This window comes from Hyla sarda, chromosome 6 (assembly GCF_029499605.1).
Source record: "Hyla sarda isolate aHylSar1 chromosome 6, aHylSar1.hap1, whole genome shotgun sequence".
Taxonomy (NCBI): Eukaryota; Metazoa; Chordata; class Amphibia; order Anura; family Hylidae; genus Hyla; species Hyla sarda.
The window spans coordinates 274,534,596-274,549,255 of NC_079194.1; the positions used below are offsets into that span (position 1 = coordinate 274,534,596).

The 14,660-nt window shown below is 44.6% G+C and overlaps 1 protein-coding gene across 5 annotated transcripts in view; it reads left to right on the plus strand.

Annotated features, from left to right (window-relative positions):
• Positions 1 to 14,660, plus strand: part of ACTN3 (actinin alpha 3) — a 92,270-nt gene that overhangs the window by 44,558 nt on the left and 33,052 nt on the right. For all 5 annotated transcript variants that reach the window (XM_056527374.1, XM_056527375.1, XM_056527376.1 and 2 more), the window contains 3 exons: positions 3,169 to 3,288; positions 7,268 to 7,354; positions 10,699 to 10,786. In XM_056527374.1, the coding sequence (XP_056383349.1) occupies positions 3,169 to 3,288; positions 7,268 to 7,354; positions 10,699 to 10,786 (295 nt within the window). The remainder of the gene's footprint in view (positions 1 to 3,168; positions 3,289 to 7,267; positions 7,355 to 10,698; positions 10,787 to 14,660) is intronic.

Below are 14,660 nucleotides of genomic sequence, written 5' to 3' on the forward strand. Positions count from 1 at the left end.
GCCAGACGTGCGCCAATGGCCCTGATTCACTAAGAGTGGAGTGGAGTTTTCTTTGTGGATTTACATTCCCTACAATTTTTTCCCACAGTATTCACTAAGGTTTTGCTAGATTTAGCTTTTTTCCCTAAGTTTTGCTTTTTTTTTTTACACATGTTCTGGTCTGTAGGGTCTTTGTCAGCATAAATCCACCACATTTTCTGTGGCAACCTTAGGAAATATGTTGGGTTTTTATGAAAATGTCAGGGACAAGCCCCCCAGAATCTGTTACTATTGCAAAACATTCTTAGCGTCCTTTACCTTGATAAAGCCGGTTTCTATCGGCGAAACGTCGGGGGGGGGGGGGGGGGGGGGGGGATGCTAGGCTGTTTTGTATTTTAACTAGCAACCAGTAATTGAAGAAGAAAGGGAGTTTTTGAAGGATCTATGATAAGGGAACATGAAAATGACCCAGAATAGAGGAATTAATCCAAAAATATAGATCCTTCAAGAAACAACCCCCGAATAAAATACATGTTTCAGATGAAACTTGATTCTATTATCTGGTTGTATTTTTTATACAAATATTTTTGTATTATTTAGAGCATATTAAAGGGATTATTTTAGTGAAATCAATAAAAGTGATGTTTTAAAGGGGTAACCCTAGGGCTTAGTCCTGGAGGGGCAGCAGACCCCAAAGGGAATTGGTATTGGACTATTGCAAAACATGTCCGGTTTGCAATAGTAAATCAGGGCCAATATGTTGCATGCCTGGAAGTTGCCATCACAAGCATGCAGATAAGTCTCTTTTACACCACATCTTGCAGTATTTGTCATAAATATACATTGGATTGACCCCCCACCCCCCTGTGCTATTCCATAGCAGAAAAAAGAAATGGCAACGCTGATGTAGAATGTCAGAGGCCAAAGGGACACTATTTGGCTTCAGTTGATTGAATGTGGATCTATGGATGTTTGATATAAGAGCTTTGTGAAATGAGCTTAAAAAGCAAATCCATGCTGGATCATGTGCCATGAAGATAACATGTTACTAGAGATGAGCGAACTTACAGTAAATTCGATTCGTCACGAACTTCTCGGCTCGGCAGTTGATGACTTATCCTGCGTAAATTAGTTCAGCTTTCAGGTGCTCCGGTGGGCTGTAAACGGTGGATAAATTCCTAGGAAAGAGTCTCCTAGGACTGTATCCACCTTTTCCAGCCCACGGGAGCACCTGAAAGCTGAACTAATTTATGCAGGAAAAGTCATCAACTGCCGAGCCGAGAAGTTCGTGACGAATTGAATTTACTGTAAGTTCGCTCATCTCTACATGTTACTTCAATAAAAACACCAGCCACATAGTAAAACTGTGTGCAAAGAGCTTGTGTGGTGCCTCTATACAGCACAGTATTATACAGAGATTCTCATACAGAGAGTATATAGTGCTGTAGAAATGTATTTGTTATTTTAGATGTATAAAAAGATAAACATATACTTCAACTAAAAGGGAAGGATAAACAATGGAACAATTATGTTCACATAGTTTGGGAAATTATCAGGGATTTCTAAATCAATACTTGTCTACACTTACAGGTTTTCTATTAGAATGACTATTAGGTTCCTTGGATCTAATGGCTATGTGATAGCCTGGGGGTGTAGGGTATATGGGGTGTAGCTGTGCGGTAAATAAAGGGTGTCTGATTAACCCTTTCTATTCGTGACGCCAGGGTGAGGGCTCCTCTGCAATGCTTGTCCTACCGCAACCCTTCCCAAGAGACGATAGGGAGGTATGGAATAATTGAATGTCCACAACCGGAGAGTTTGCTGAAAACAGTCAGAACTTTTACTGAAGATTTTATACAAGCTTCATAACCGGAACAGTCTCTATACAGGCCAAGTCTCTTAGAGACTGACAGTGGTTGGGACCTTAAGCATTTTAGAGTCCGTAGACTGATATGCGCTGTTCCGCTGGATTTAGGGGATTTAGTTGAGGTCCAGCAGTCACGCTCGCTTTAGCGGGGATTTAGTTTAGGACTCATGGTTTGATTGAGGCTGAGGCCGGCAGGCTTCAGGCCTAGTGTGTCTTTGTAAGTTGCGCAGATCCGTCCCGATAGTCTGGCATCCACGAGAGCAGCAACCCAAGAGAGCGATCATTGGCTATAGCTCCCTTATATGGGCAGGGGCTGGCCTTAAGCTGATTGGTCCAGCACTTCTGTCAATCATCTTTACAAAGGGTTATGGGTAATCATGTGACCCAAGGACCTCCAAAGGTCCTGCAGCATACCATAGAGGAATTAACATAGTCACATGACCAAAGGGCCTGGGACGCTACAAAGGTAAGTATACTAATATGCATTATATTAAATATCTACACATAAACATTATAAAATTAGAGAAGGAGGAGGATGCGACTAGGGGCTGTCCCACCTGGAGGACCCTACCTGAACGTAGTAACTCTGACTTTGGGGACCACCATACAAGGTACGGTATGCAACACGGTACAGGGACACCACAACAGATACTATATACTTTACTAAAAGGAAGAACAACTGTCCCATTTATGAATCAATAGAGTAATGAAATGGCTTAAAGGGGTACTCCGCCCCTGGCATCTTATCCCCTATCCAAAGGATAGGGGATAAGATGTTAGATCGCCGCGGTCCTGCTGCTGGGGACCCCGGGGATCGCCGCTGCGGCACCCCGCCATCATTACTGCACAGAGCGAGTTCGCTCTGTGCGTAATGACGGGCAATACAGGGGCCGGAGCAGCGTGACATCATGGCTCCGCCCCTCATGGCATCACGGCCCGTCCCCTTAATGCAAGTCTATGGCAGGGGGCGTGATGACCGCCACGCCCCCTCCCATAGACTTGTATTGACGGGGGCGGGCCGTGATGTCACGAGGGGCGGAGCCGTGACGTAACGATGCTCCGGCCCCTGTATCGCCACTGAGCGATCTCGCTCTGTGCAGTAATGATAGCGGGGTGCTGCAGCAGTTATCCCCGGGGTCCCCAGCAGCGGGACCGCGGCGATCTAACATCTTATCCCCTATCCTTTGGATAGGGGATAAGATGCCAGGGGCGGAGTACCCCTTTAAAGTTTATTAGGTGTCATCCTATCCCAAACGTACTTATTTTGCAGTAATACAATATTATTTGAAATGCTGAAATGATTTTTTACTTTTCCGTTACAGGGGAGAGACTGCCTAAACCAGACAAAGGAAAAATGCGCTTCCACAAGATCGCAAATGTGAACAAGGCTCTTGACTTCATTGCAAGCAAAGGGGTGAAACTGGTTTCTATTGGTGCAGAGGGTGAGTACCGGCCCACAGGCACATGCCAAGTAAAAAGAGCGATCAGATGTCTGCTGATGTCGCTTGTTTACCTGGTTATACCATATACTAGTCAACAAATACCTGTGTCGTCTACATATATTATAATTCTTTACAGTCAGAGTAAAAACATCATTTTTCTTTTAGTCTATGTCTATATAATGGGTGCATGAGTGCCTCACTGTACCGAGAGCACTTATCAATAGTTACTACCATGGCTGAGAAAAGCTGGGCAGGCACCAATGCTGGAACACTAGGGGTTAATAACACAGCGTGAGGAGTAGAACGGCGGCGCAGAGGTTTATGGATGAGTAAACTCCAGGGGGTGCCAATCAAGTTTGTCCAGGAGTAGTATATGCAATACACAATATAGGAAAAAGTAGATTGCACTCACCCAATGGATAAGTTAAAACGTTCTCTTTATTGAGTGGTCATGTTAAAACATTCCGAAATAAAAAGGGTAGAGAGATGCGGTCAGCATAAGCTGACTGACCGGCCTCGGCCGGTCAGTCAGCTTATGCTGACCGCATCTCTCTACCCTTTCCTTCGGAATGTTTTAAAGTGACCACTCAATAAAGAGAACGTTTTAACTTATCCATTGGGTGAGTGCAATCTACTTTTTTCTATATTGTGTATTGCTTATCAATAGTTATACTGCCTGGTATAAAGAGTGGTGCTTGTGGACAGATAATTTACTATGTACAGGTACAGATCCATCTAATGTGACTAGACAACGACAAGGAACTATGGCCGACATTTATCATTGTCAGGTTTATTTTAGCCTTATGGTTTATACATTTCTGCTGATTTTAAAGGGGTTATCCAGGAAAAAACTTTTTTTATATATATATATATATATATATATATATATATATATATATATATATATTAACTGGCTACAGAAAGTTAAACAGATTTGTAAATTACTTCTATTAAAAAAATCTTAATCCTTTCAGTACTTATGAGCTTCTGAAGTTAAGGTTGTTCTTTTCTGTCTAAGTGCTCCCTGATGACACGTGTCTCAGGAAACGCCCAGTTTAGAAGCAAATCCCCATAGCAAACCTCTTCTAAACTGGGCATTTCCCAAGACACGTGTCATCAGAGAGCACTTAGAAAGAAAAGAACAACCTTAACTTCAGAAGCTCATAAGTACTGAAAGGATTAAGATTTTTTAATAGAAGTAATTTACAAATCTGTGTAAATTTCTGGAGCCAGTTGATATATATATATAAAAAAGTTTTATACACATGGAAGGGTTTTATGAACTGCGCCTTTTTGTGAAAAGGCGCAAAGCCACTGAAAATTCTCTAAACGACACCAGCCCAAACTTAGATTAGCTTTTTGGTGTATGTGAAGAGTAAAATTTCAGAAAGTGTTTACCTGCACAAAATTTAACAAATCCTCTGCGACCGTTAAAGCGGAGCTGGGAGCTCCTGACGTCATAGCCCCACCTCCTCATGACATCACGCCCCCCTCAATGCAAGTCTATGGGAGGGGGGCGTGACAGCCATCACGCCCCCTTCCATAGACTCGCATTGAGGGGGCGTGACACCATGCGGGGGCGGGGCTATGACATCATGAGCTCCTGGCGCACAGTTTGTTCCAAACGCTGAGCAGCAGAGTACCCATTACCAGCACACAAAAAAAGGAGTAGAAAACTGCTTCACTTACACCTACAATGATAAGTGCTTCACTTACACCTACAATGATAAATGCTTCACTTACACCTACAATGATAAATGCCCCCCATTGTCTTGAGGTAAGAAGATTTCACCATCAGCATAGGCAAAGATTTTTTTTTTTACTGTCAGAGCAGTAAGACTATGAAACCGATATATCTGGTATATTTGGTTAATCCGATGCATCCTAAACTTAAGATAATGGTTACTTCCTCATAGAGTATGTTTTTCCTTAGGTTATGTTCACACATCAGAATTTTTGAACGGAAATTCTGCATGAAAAATCTGCAGTAAATTCTCAGAAATGAATTGCCCATCCACTTCAATGGAATTCCTGCAGCGGAAATTCTGCTGTGCGAATGGGACAACCGAATCCTATTGAACTGTATTGGCTATAAATTCATGCAGAATTTTCATGCAGAATTCAGTGCAAAAATTAGGATGTGTCAAACCGGCCTAACTCATTTTTACTCCTCAACCCTAGTCCTCTGTCCAAGGTAAAATAAAGGTTACCGTATACACTCGAGTATAAGCTGCTGAAAACGCCCCCCTCGGCTTATACTTGAGTGAACTCTCTGCCTGTCAATCCCTTCTCAGTGGTCTTCAACCGGCGAGCCATCAGCTGTCCGTGCATGCTGGGAGTTGTAGTTTTGAAACCTCTGGAGGTCTGCAGGTTGAAGACCACTGCGGCCTTCGTCATCATCCGACCCCCCCCCTTTAGTTTTGTACTCACCTCCCCTTGGTGGGAAGGAATGGCGAGCTGGGCCGGGCCATCTATGCAGCATGGACCGTCTGGTGGGGAGGGTTAGTTGCCTTGACGACGCAGCACAAGGATGTTCATTCGCAGCATGCTCATGAACATCCCTGTGCGTCGTCGTCAAGGCAAAGTCACTAGTCCGGGGCTGGGCCCGGAGCGCGGAGAAGAGGGCCTCCCGGTGAAGATGGACAGCCCGGAACGACTAACCCTCCCCACCGGACGGTCCCTGCAGCATAGATGGCCCGGACCAGCTCACCCTTCCTTCAAACCGAGGGGAGGTGAGTAGAAAACTAAAGGGGGGGGGGGGGTCTCGATGATGACGAAAGCCACAGTGGTCTTCAACCTGCGGACCTCCAGAGGTTTCAAAACTACAACTCCCAGAAGTTGTAGTTTTGCAACATCTGGAGGTTACCAGGTTGAAGACCACTGATGAAGGAATTGACAGGCGATGATGATGAAGGGGGGAGGGATGATGACGGGGGTCTGGATGATGACGGGGGGGGGGGGGGTGATGTATTTCCCACCCTAGGCTTATAGGCTTATAGTCGAGTCAATAACTTTTCCTTGGTTTTTGGGGTGAAATTAGGGGCCTCGGCTTATATTCGGGTCGGCTTACACTCAAGTATATACGGTATGACTCTCTAATCTATAAGAACTCCAGAAATATTATATATTTGTATATTAAATAACTATTTAATAGTTTATTTATAAATTCATTCATTCCTTCACTCATGTATTTATTGTCTTTAAGTGCAAATTAGGTTATTGTTAAAGGATAATGCAATGGGTATTTTGTATTGGTTGTCTGCCATCTTCCTTCTTCCTCTCTAATATGGCTCTCCTAATACAGCTTACATTTCCCATGATGCATCTGACTTTGCAGAAGCAGAGGAGGCAGTCACATCACACGGCGCTACCTCTGTTCTGAGTCTTACCTAATTGCAGAAAGCAATAAACATGGACATAGAACTTTTGCCCCTTGAGTGACTCTATAAAGTCTTAGTTTTTTCCTATAAGATGCAGCTTCAGTCTGTCTCCTTGTGGTAGGTTTCTCCCATGAGCAGGATCTAAAGGCAGATAAAAGAGCGCTGCATGGTGAATTAAAAGAGATATAGATAAATGTGAAGGCTAGGCATGAAAGCTGCTCACCCCAAATTGTTGTGTAACAACATACACAACAATGGTATACAGGTGAAGAAAGTGAGTGATCCGCTGCCCTCCGGATGGTATAGTTCCAAGGAAAGATAGAGCCGGCTCCACGAGGCGCAGGAGAAACTCAGCAGGAGACCAGGTTAAGGAAGGTGGTTTAATCCCAAGATGCAACGTGTTTCACTGCAAACACGCAGCTTCATCAGGCATTGAGGGGGCGGGACATGACATCATGAAGGGGCGGGGCTATGACGTCACCAGCTCCCGGCGCTCCAGCGTTCGGAACAGTTTTTTCCAAACGCTGAGCAGCGGAGTACCCCTTTAAGCCTATAGCTTTATATACTAATAAAATGTGTCTTCTTCTTTTTTTTAATAGAAATTGTTGATGGAAATTTGAAGATGACCTTGGGTATGATTTGGACTATTATTCTGCGTTTTGCTATTCAGGACATTTCCGTTGAAGGTAACAGTTGGAACAGTTTATTTGCTTATATTACACTATTTTATATAGTCTTTTATTGTGAACTATATATTTCTGTGGGCTATGAGGTTAAATCAAGTAAGCTTCACTTGTATCACTGCTCTTAGTGAGTAAAATACATGCTGCCTGAGCAATAGTACAGACTAGTATACATTTCTATTTGTTGTTCTTTTCATGTCTGCTATGATATGCAAAGCAGTTCTCTATTATAGTGTTGAGCGGCATAGGCCATATTCGAATTTGCGATATTTTGCGAATATATGGACGAATATTCGTCATATATTCGCTAAATTCGCATATTCGTAATATTCGCGTAGATTTTCGCATATGCGACAATTAGCATATGTGAAATTTACATAAGCGAAAATTCGCATATGAGAAAATTAGCATATGTGAAAATTAGCATATGCAAAAATTAGCATGAGCGAAAATTCACATATGCAAATTTTCGCATATGCGAAAATTCATACGCCAGTCTCACACAGTAGTATTAGAGCCTTCTTTACACCACACAAGCTGGAAGCAGAGAGGGATGATCACTGTGATGTGTACTGTGAAGAAAAAAAAAATATTCATAATTGCGAATATATAGTGCTATATTCGCGAATATTCGCAAATTCGCGAATAAAATTCGAATTGCGAATATTCGCAAGCAACACTATTCTCTAATACCACCTTTTGGAGGTAGTTTACCTTCAGGTCAAGTTAGTGCTCCTTTAAAAAGCCATACAACATGATTGGATATAAATAGCCAAGGCAGAAAACTTCATCTAGAAGGAATGGGACTCATCTGTCGAGGACAGCCATTTTCCTTTTGGACTCATGACAAAGGCCTCTGTTAAGCTAACCAGCACCCTGCTCTGTACTGATAAGAGGCAAGACCCCTGAGACTGCTGTGTACAGATGGGTAACTTTTCCTTCTGGGAAGTTTTTTGGCTTGGCTTATTAAATCCCCAGTCATGTTCTTAGGTTTCTTAAGGGAGAGCAAACTGAGTTGTAGGGAAAGCTGTGGCGTGTGGGGGTGCAATGTAACCCCTTCTTGTTGTGACACCAGGGCGTGGTTTAGCCTTAACCACCCGAAGGTAATAACGCTGGTCCTGGGCTAGGCACGGGGGCAATGAAGACATAGACGCCAAGTTACGGACAAGGGTAGCTTTACTGAGGGTAGACAGATGATATAGTCTTTGCAGTGCAGACAATATCCCAAGGAGGTGACAAGTAGAATCAAAACAGAATGACCGTAAATTCAGGAGTTAGTCCGGCGCAGAGAGGAACCATCAGGGAGCTAGATAAAATCAATGGATTTATTAGATGCAACGTGTTTCGCTGTGCATGCGCAGCTTCATCAGGCCTGATGAAGCTGCGCATGCGCAGCGAAACGCGTTGCATCTAATAAATCCATTGATTTTATCTGGCTCCCTGATGGTTCCTCTCTGCGCCGGACTAACTCCTGAATTTACGGTCATTCTGTTTTGATTCTACTTCCACCCAGGAGGGCTGCAGTGGACCAACACATATATTCATTCTATGCTTTACCTTGTTGTGTGTGGGCGCACAACCAACTCTGGTAAGCGGCTTGGGAATTACCTTCCCCCACTAACAAGACCTGCTGATCCCGCACATGAGGCGCCTTCCTCCCTCTCTCTAGAAGGAGGTGACAAGTGACACAGGGAGACCTCTCAGGCTTGCTGGGACTTGCAGTATGTAGAGACACTTTAGTGCAGGCCACGGTGACTATATAGAAGACTTGACTTGACTTACTTGACAATTGACATGAAGATGACTTTGAGCTTACTTGAGATGACTTTGTGGCTGCCGATTTTAGGCTTGAGGCCTCCAATTCTCTGGACACACACAATGAGATGACTGCACTGGACCTCAGCAGGAGCAAGAATGCTGGGAGAGAGAGATTGTAGCTCCACCACTGGATTTATAGGGGTGTCTAGCAAAGAACCCATAGGTCACTTGAGGGGTCACTTGGTCACTAGTGCCTCCTGGGTAACAAGCACATGGTCACAGTAATTAAAGAAACATATTTAACATATAACATATGTACATAGGGAATAACACTGCAGGGGGCCCTGGGGACATAAAGGGACTCTGCCTGACAGGGCAGGAGAAGGGTACGAGTAAACACCATCCCGTACTGGGCCACCACAAAGCTATCTCCAAAATGTGGTGCTATAGAACTGCTTTGCATATCCTTCTTATGACAATTCTCAGTGGAGCATGAATGGCCTATAATTCTCCACACAAATTTATGGTGCTCTCCTCAAGAAAAATCATTACCTCTTCAGACCCATGTCTGCTAAGACTCATGGCCATTAAAGGGGTACTCCAATGGAAAAAATGTTTTTAAATCAACTGGTGCTAGAAAATTAAACAGGCAAGAATAGGCAAGAAAGGGGAGAGCACACTAAGGGCATATATCACCTGAACTGTAACGTGACCAAACCTCGTACCTATCTTCGTGTCTCCTGCGGGGTGCACACACACAAGTGTAAAGTATCAAAAAGGTACAAAAAGACAAAACGTAGGTGCACTCACCACTCAACGGAGACTGTAGGGTGTAGGGGTCCGGTTCACCAGGAGCTGGGACTCAGCGACGGCACAGGAAGTATGGCGCTCAGAGGCTACGCCGGCAGTTGCGCACGTGAGTGCGTGCTTCGTCCGGCCTCGTCGAGGCCGGACGAAGCACGCACTCACGTGCGAAACTGCCGGCGTAGCCTCTGAGTGCCATACTTCCTGCCCCGTCGCTGAGTCCCAGCTCCCGGTGAACCTGACCCCTACACGCTACAGTGTCCGTTGAGTGGTGAGTGCACCTACGTTTTGTCTTTTTGTACCAGATTTGTAATTTACTTCTATAAAAAAAATCTTAATCTTTCCAGTACTTATCAGCTGCTGTATGATCCACAGGAAATTCTTTTCTTTTTGAATTTCCTTTCAGTGCTCTCTGCTGACACCTCTGTCTATGTCAGGAACTGTCCAAAGCATGATAGGCTTTTTCTCTGGGGATTTGCTTCTACTCTGGACAGTTCCTAAAATGGACAGAGATGTCGGCAGAGAGCACTGTGGTCAGACAGAAAAGAACTTCCTCTGTAGTATACAGCAGCTGATAACTACTGGAAGGATTAAGATTTTTTTAATAGAAGTAATTTACAAATCTGTTTAACTTTCTGGCACCAGCTAATTAAAAAACATATTTTCCAGTGGAGTACCCCTTTAAAACTCATGCAGCTTGGGTTTTGTCTAACCTCAATAATTCTTAGATTGAACCCCCTTTTTCATGTCTTCATAATGTAAAATAATATATTGTCCTTGCTCAGAAACATCGGCTAAGGAAGGATTGCTCCTCTGGTGTCAAAGGAAGACCGCTCCCTACAGGAATGTCAACGTGCAGAACTTCCACATCAGGTATTGTAAGATGAAAGAACATTTGGCAGCAAGATGAACCTTTCAAGAGGAAACAAGTGGTGCGTGTATCATTTTAGCCAGAACTAGAGAAGACCCCAACAGCAGAGGGGTTCATTGCAATAACAGTAAAGGGCCTGTCGTATTCCAACTGCTTACTTTATCACAGGGGAATACTAGCTATAGAAAATCCCTTATCAGTGAGCCAATCCACCAGATACAGGGACCCCCGACCTACGGTGGCCCGACATAGAGCTCTCAGAGGCCATCGCATGTTGAAGGCAGCATCAACATACGATGCTTTTGTATGTCGGGGCCATCGCATAAACGGCTATCCGGCAGCGCAGACTGCTTCAGCTGCCACCGGATAGCCGTTTACGGTGCCCCGTGTGCTCCAGTGAGGGTCTCTTACCTGTCCTCGGGGCTACGGCGTGTCCTCTTCGGGATCCCCTGCATCGTCGGCGCTCTCCATTGTCGTCATCACGTCGCTGCCCACGCCGTCCCGTCATCCAATAGGAGCCGCGTGTGTAACGACGTGATGGCGGCGACGGAGAGCGAGGATGCCGGGGAAGCAGAGGCCTTGCCGGACGGTCGGGGACACCCCGGGGACGCGGCAACAGCGATGGAGGGCGACATCCAGGGCAGCGGTGACGAGCGGTGACGGTCCAGAGCGGCGGGGACAGGTGAGTACAACTTCCTCTACCAGTGGTCTTCAACCGGCGGACCTCCAGATGTTGCAAAACTACAACTCCCAGCATGCCCGGACAGCCGTTGGCTGTCCGGGCATGCTGGGTGTTGTAGTTTTGCAACATCTGGAGGTCCGCAGGTTGTAGTCCACTGTCCTATACTTTGCATTGCACGGATCCCTCAACATACGATGGTTTCAACAAACGATGGTCCGTTTGGAACGGATTACCATCGTATGTTGAGGGACCACTGTATTGTAAGACATGGAATGGAATAATAGTCCTTGCAAGTAATCTAACAGAAATTCAGAAGCTTATCTAGTTTTCTAGGTAGCAATGGCCCCCTTATCCTTAGGGCCCTTTGCTGCTGCTCACATTACACATACATTATAGTGTGGACTCGGACGCTGTGATAAGAGTTGGTGTTTTTTGGCTGCCCATTGTAAAAACTTTAGTCATACAGCAATCGAAACCTTCATCTAAAGATCTTGCTGAATATTATCATTTGATAAAAGTGCATGTTGTTGATCAGCAATGAAATCTTAAATAAAAGGTATAACTTTCAGAAGATTTCCATTTTAAAGAGTAGAATCCCCTTAATGTGGTACACAGCTTCGATACCTACAACTGGGACTGTTTGTATTCCCTTTTAAAGGGGTTATCCAGGAAAAATTTTTTTTATATATATATATATATATATATCAACTGGCTCCAGAAAGTTAAACAGATTTGCAAATTACTTCTATTAAAAAATCTTAATCCTTTCAGCACTTATGAGCTTCTGAAGTTAAGGTGGTTCTTTTCTGTCTAAGTGCTCTCTGATGACACGTGTCTCGGGAACCGCCCAGTTTAGAAGAGGTTTGCTATGGGGATTTGCTTCTAAACTGGGCGGTTCCCGAGACAGGTGTCATCAGAGAGCACTTAGACAGAAAAGAACAACCTTAACTTCAGAAGCTCATAAGTACTGAAAGGATTAAGATTTTTTAATAGAAGTAATTTACAAATCTGTTTAACTTTCTGGAGCCAGTTGATATATATATATAAAAGTTTTTTCCTGGATAACCCCTTTAAATACCCTACCCTCTGTTTGCCTATAATGCAGTTTCTCTAAACAGGGCAAATCTAAACAAGATCGAATCAAGACTCCATAGTGACACACAGGAAACATTACCTGGCCCGGTGGCATATTAATGAGCTGCTTTGCATATTCTTCTTCTCAGTAGCAAAAGGGAATGGGACAGCTAGGGCTGGTTGCCTTTTCCAAGGGCCCGATAGCAGTCGCATAGTCCGCCTCTATGGCAGGTAAACCATTGAATTAGGATGTACAATAGGATTTGTCGGGGAGCGGTAGCCTTTCTGGGTGTCCCTCTTACCAGTCTAGGGGAGGTGTGTGTGGCCTTTAGGTTCCTCACCTCCCTACCATGCCCCAGGTTTCCCCGCTTCAGCAGGGATGCCGAACCAGTTTTACTGGCTCCTTGGTGACAACCTGGCAGAGGCCTAGTTGTTTGCCAGGAGCACTTTTGGTCCCTGAGTAGCTTCGGCGAAATGGGACATTGTACCTGGGACCTTGCAGGTGCCTTTTGGCTCTGAGGTGAATGGTTTGGTTTACTGGGGGGGGGGGGGGGGGCTACCCTTCTTTCAGAGAAAGAAAAACGAGAAGAAAAAGGGGGTTATGAACGAGCGCTACTGCTTTTAAGAAAAGGATTCAGGATGCCGCTGTAGCACTGGACAGTTTATTATGGTTCAAAGCGATAGGACAACGCGTTTCGGCACTAGCATGTGCCTTCTTCAGGTCCACAAAACAATTAATGTATGACGTCCTGTAGCCTGTGTTGTGCTAGGATGGCGTGCCAAAACGCGTTGTCCTATCGCTTTGAACCATAATAAACTGTCCTGTGCTACAGTGGCATCCTGAATCCTTTTCTTAAAAGCAGTAGCGCTCGTTCATAACCCCCTTTTTCTTCTCCTTTTCCTGTTTCCATTGTTTCCGTACCCTTTGTGGATACGGATAGGGGTTTCGAGCTGCACAACTGCCCCAACCACTTCCCCACTACACATAAGAGAGCGCCTCAACCTTTTTTAAACCTTTTTTACTTCTTTCTCACACTTCTTTCGGAGAAGGGCTTGCGATGGAGCATCCTAGTGCATGGTTTTTGTGTGAACGCGCTTTGCACTTTTTGCTTGCACTTGCGTGACTTGTGAGCGAGAACCTCGGCTCTTAAAAAAGATAATGAAAAAAAAAATGAAGATGATCACACTGCATTCTTCACTCCTTTTTCTGCTAATTTGTTATATAAATGTGAAAACTATTCTTAGACATTAAAATCCACAGCATGCACTGCAAATCTTGTGGATTAGTTCCATTGAATTACAGCGGGGTTTATCTATATGAAGATCCGTGGCAGAAATCAAAAATTCTACTTCAAATTTTGGCTGCAGAGTTTTTGGAAAAATCCACGGCCAAGGGGAAACTCCATGTTGTATAAACATGGCTTTTCAAGGGGTTATCTTAACACAAAAATGTTGAATAGGTCCACAGGATAGGACATAGCTAGCTGATTGGTAGGTGTCCAACCACAAGTGCCAATCATGAGAATGGAGGTCAACTGGCTCTCAAAGGGGTACTCCGCCGCTAGACATTTTATCCTTTGGATAGGGGATAAAATGTCTGATGTCGGAGGTCTAGCTGCTGGGGACCCCCGGATTCTCTGCCACAGCCCCCAGTCCGGTGCACGGAGCAAACTCTGCACTGTGCCGAATGACTGGCAATCACAGCCGCCACGCCCCCTCCATTCATGTCTATGGGAGGAGGTGTGACGGCTGTGTACTAGCCATCACGCCCCCCCCCCCACAGACATAAATGGTGGGGGAGTGGTGTGACGTCATGATCATAGAAGTGGCCGGCTCCCCCGCGATCAGATATGTTATCCCCTTTCTTTTGGCTAGGGGATAACATGTCTAGGGGAGGAGTACCCCTTTAAGTGAATGGAGCTGCAGAATGCACGCTCGCCCATATAAGTGGATAAGGGATCATTTTTATTCTTGCAATCACCCCTTTACTTATGAATTCTCTTTCTTCACTTTTTGGACCCAATCATGGTTTTAACTAGTAAAATCAAATTGTGAGTAATTCTACGGATATTTACCTCACTATACAGAGCGACAGATTTACAAGGTGCCAAGACTCTAAA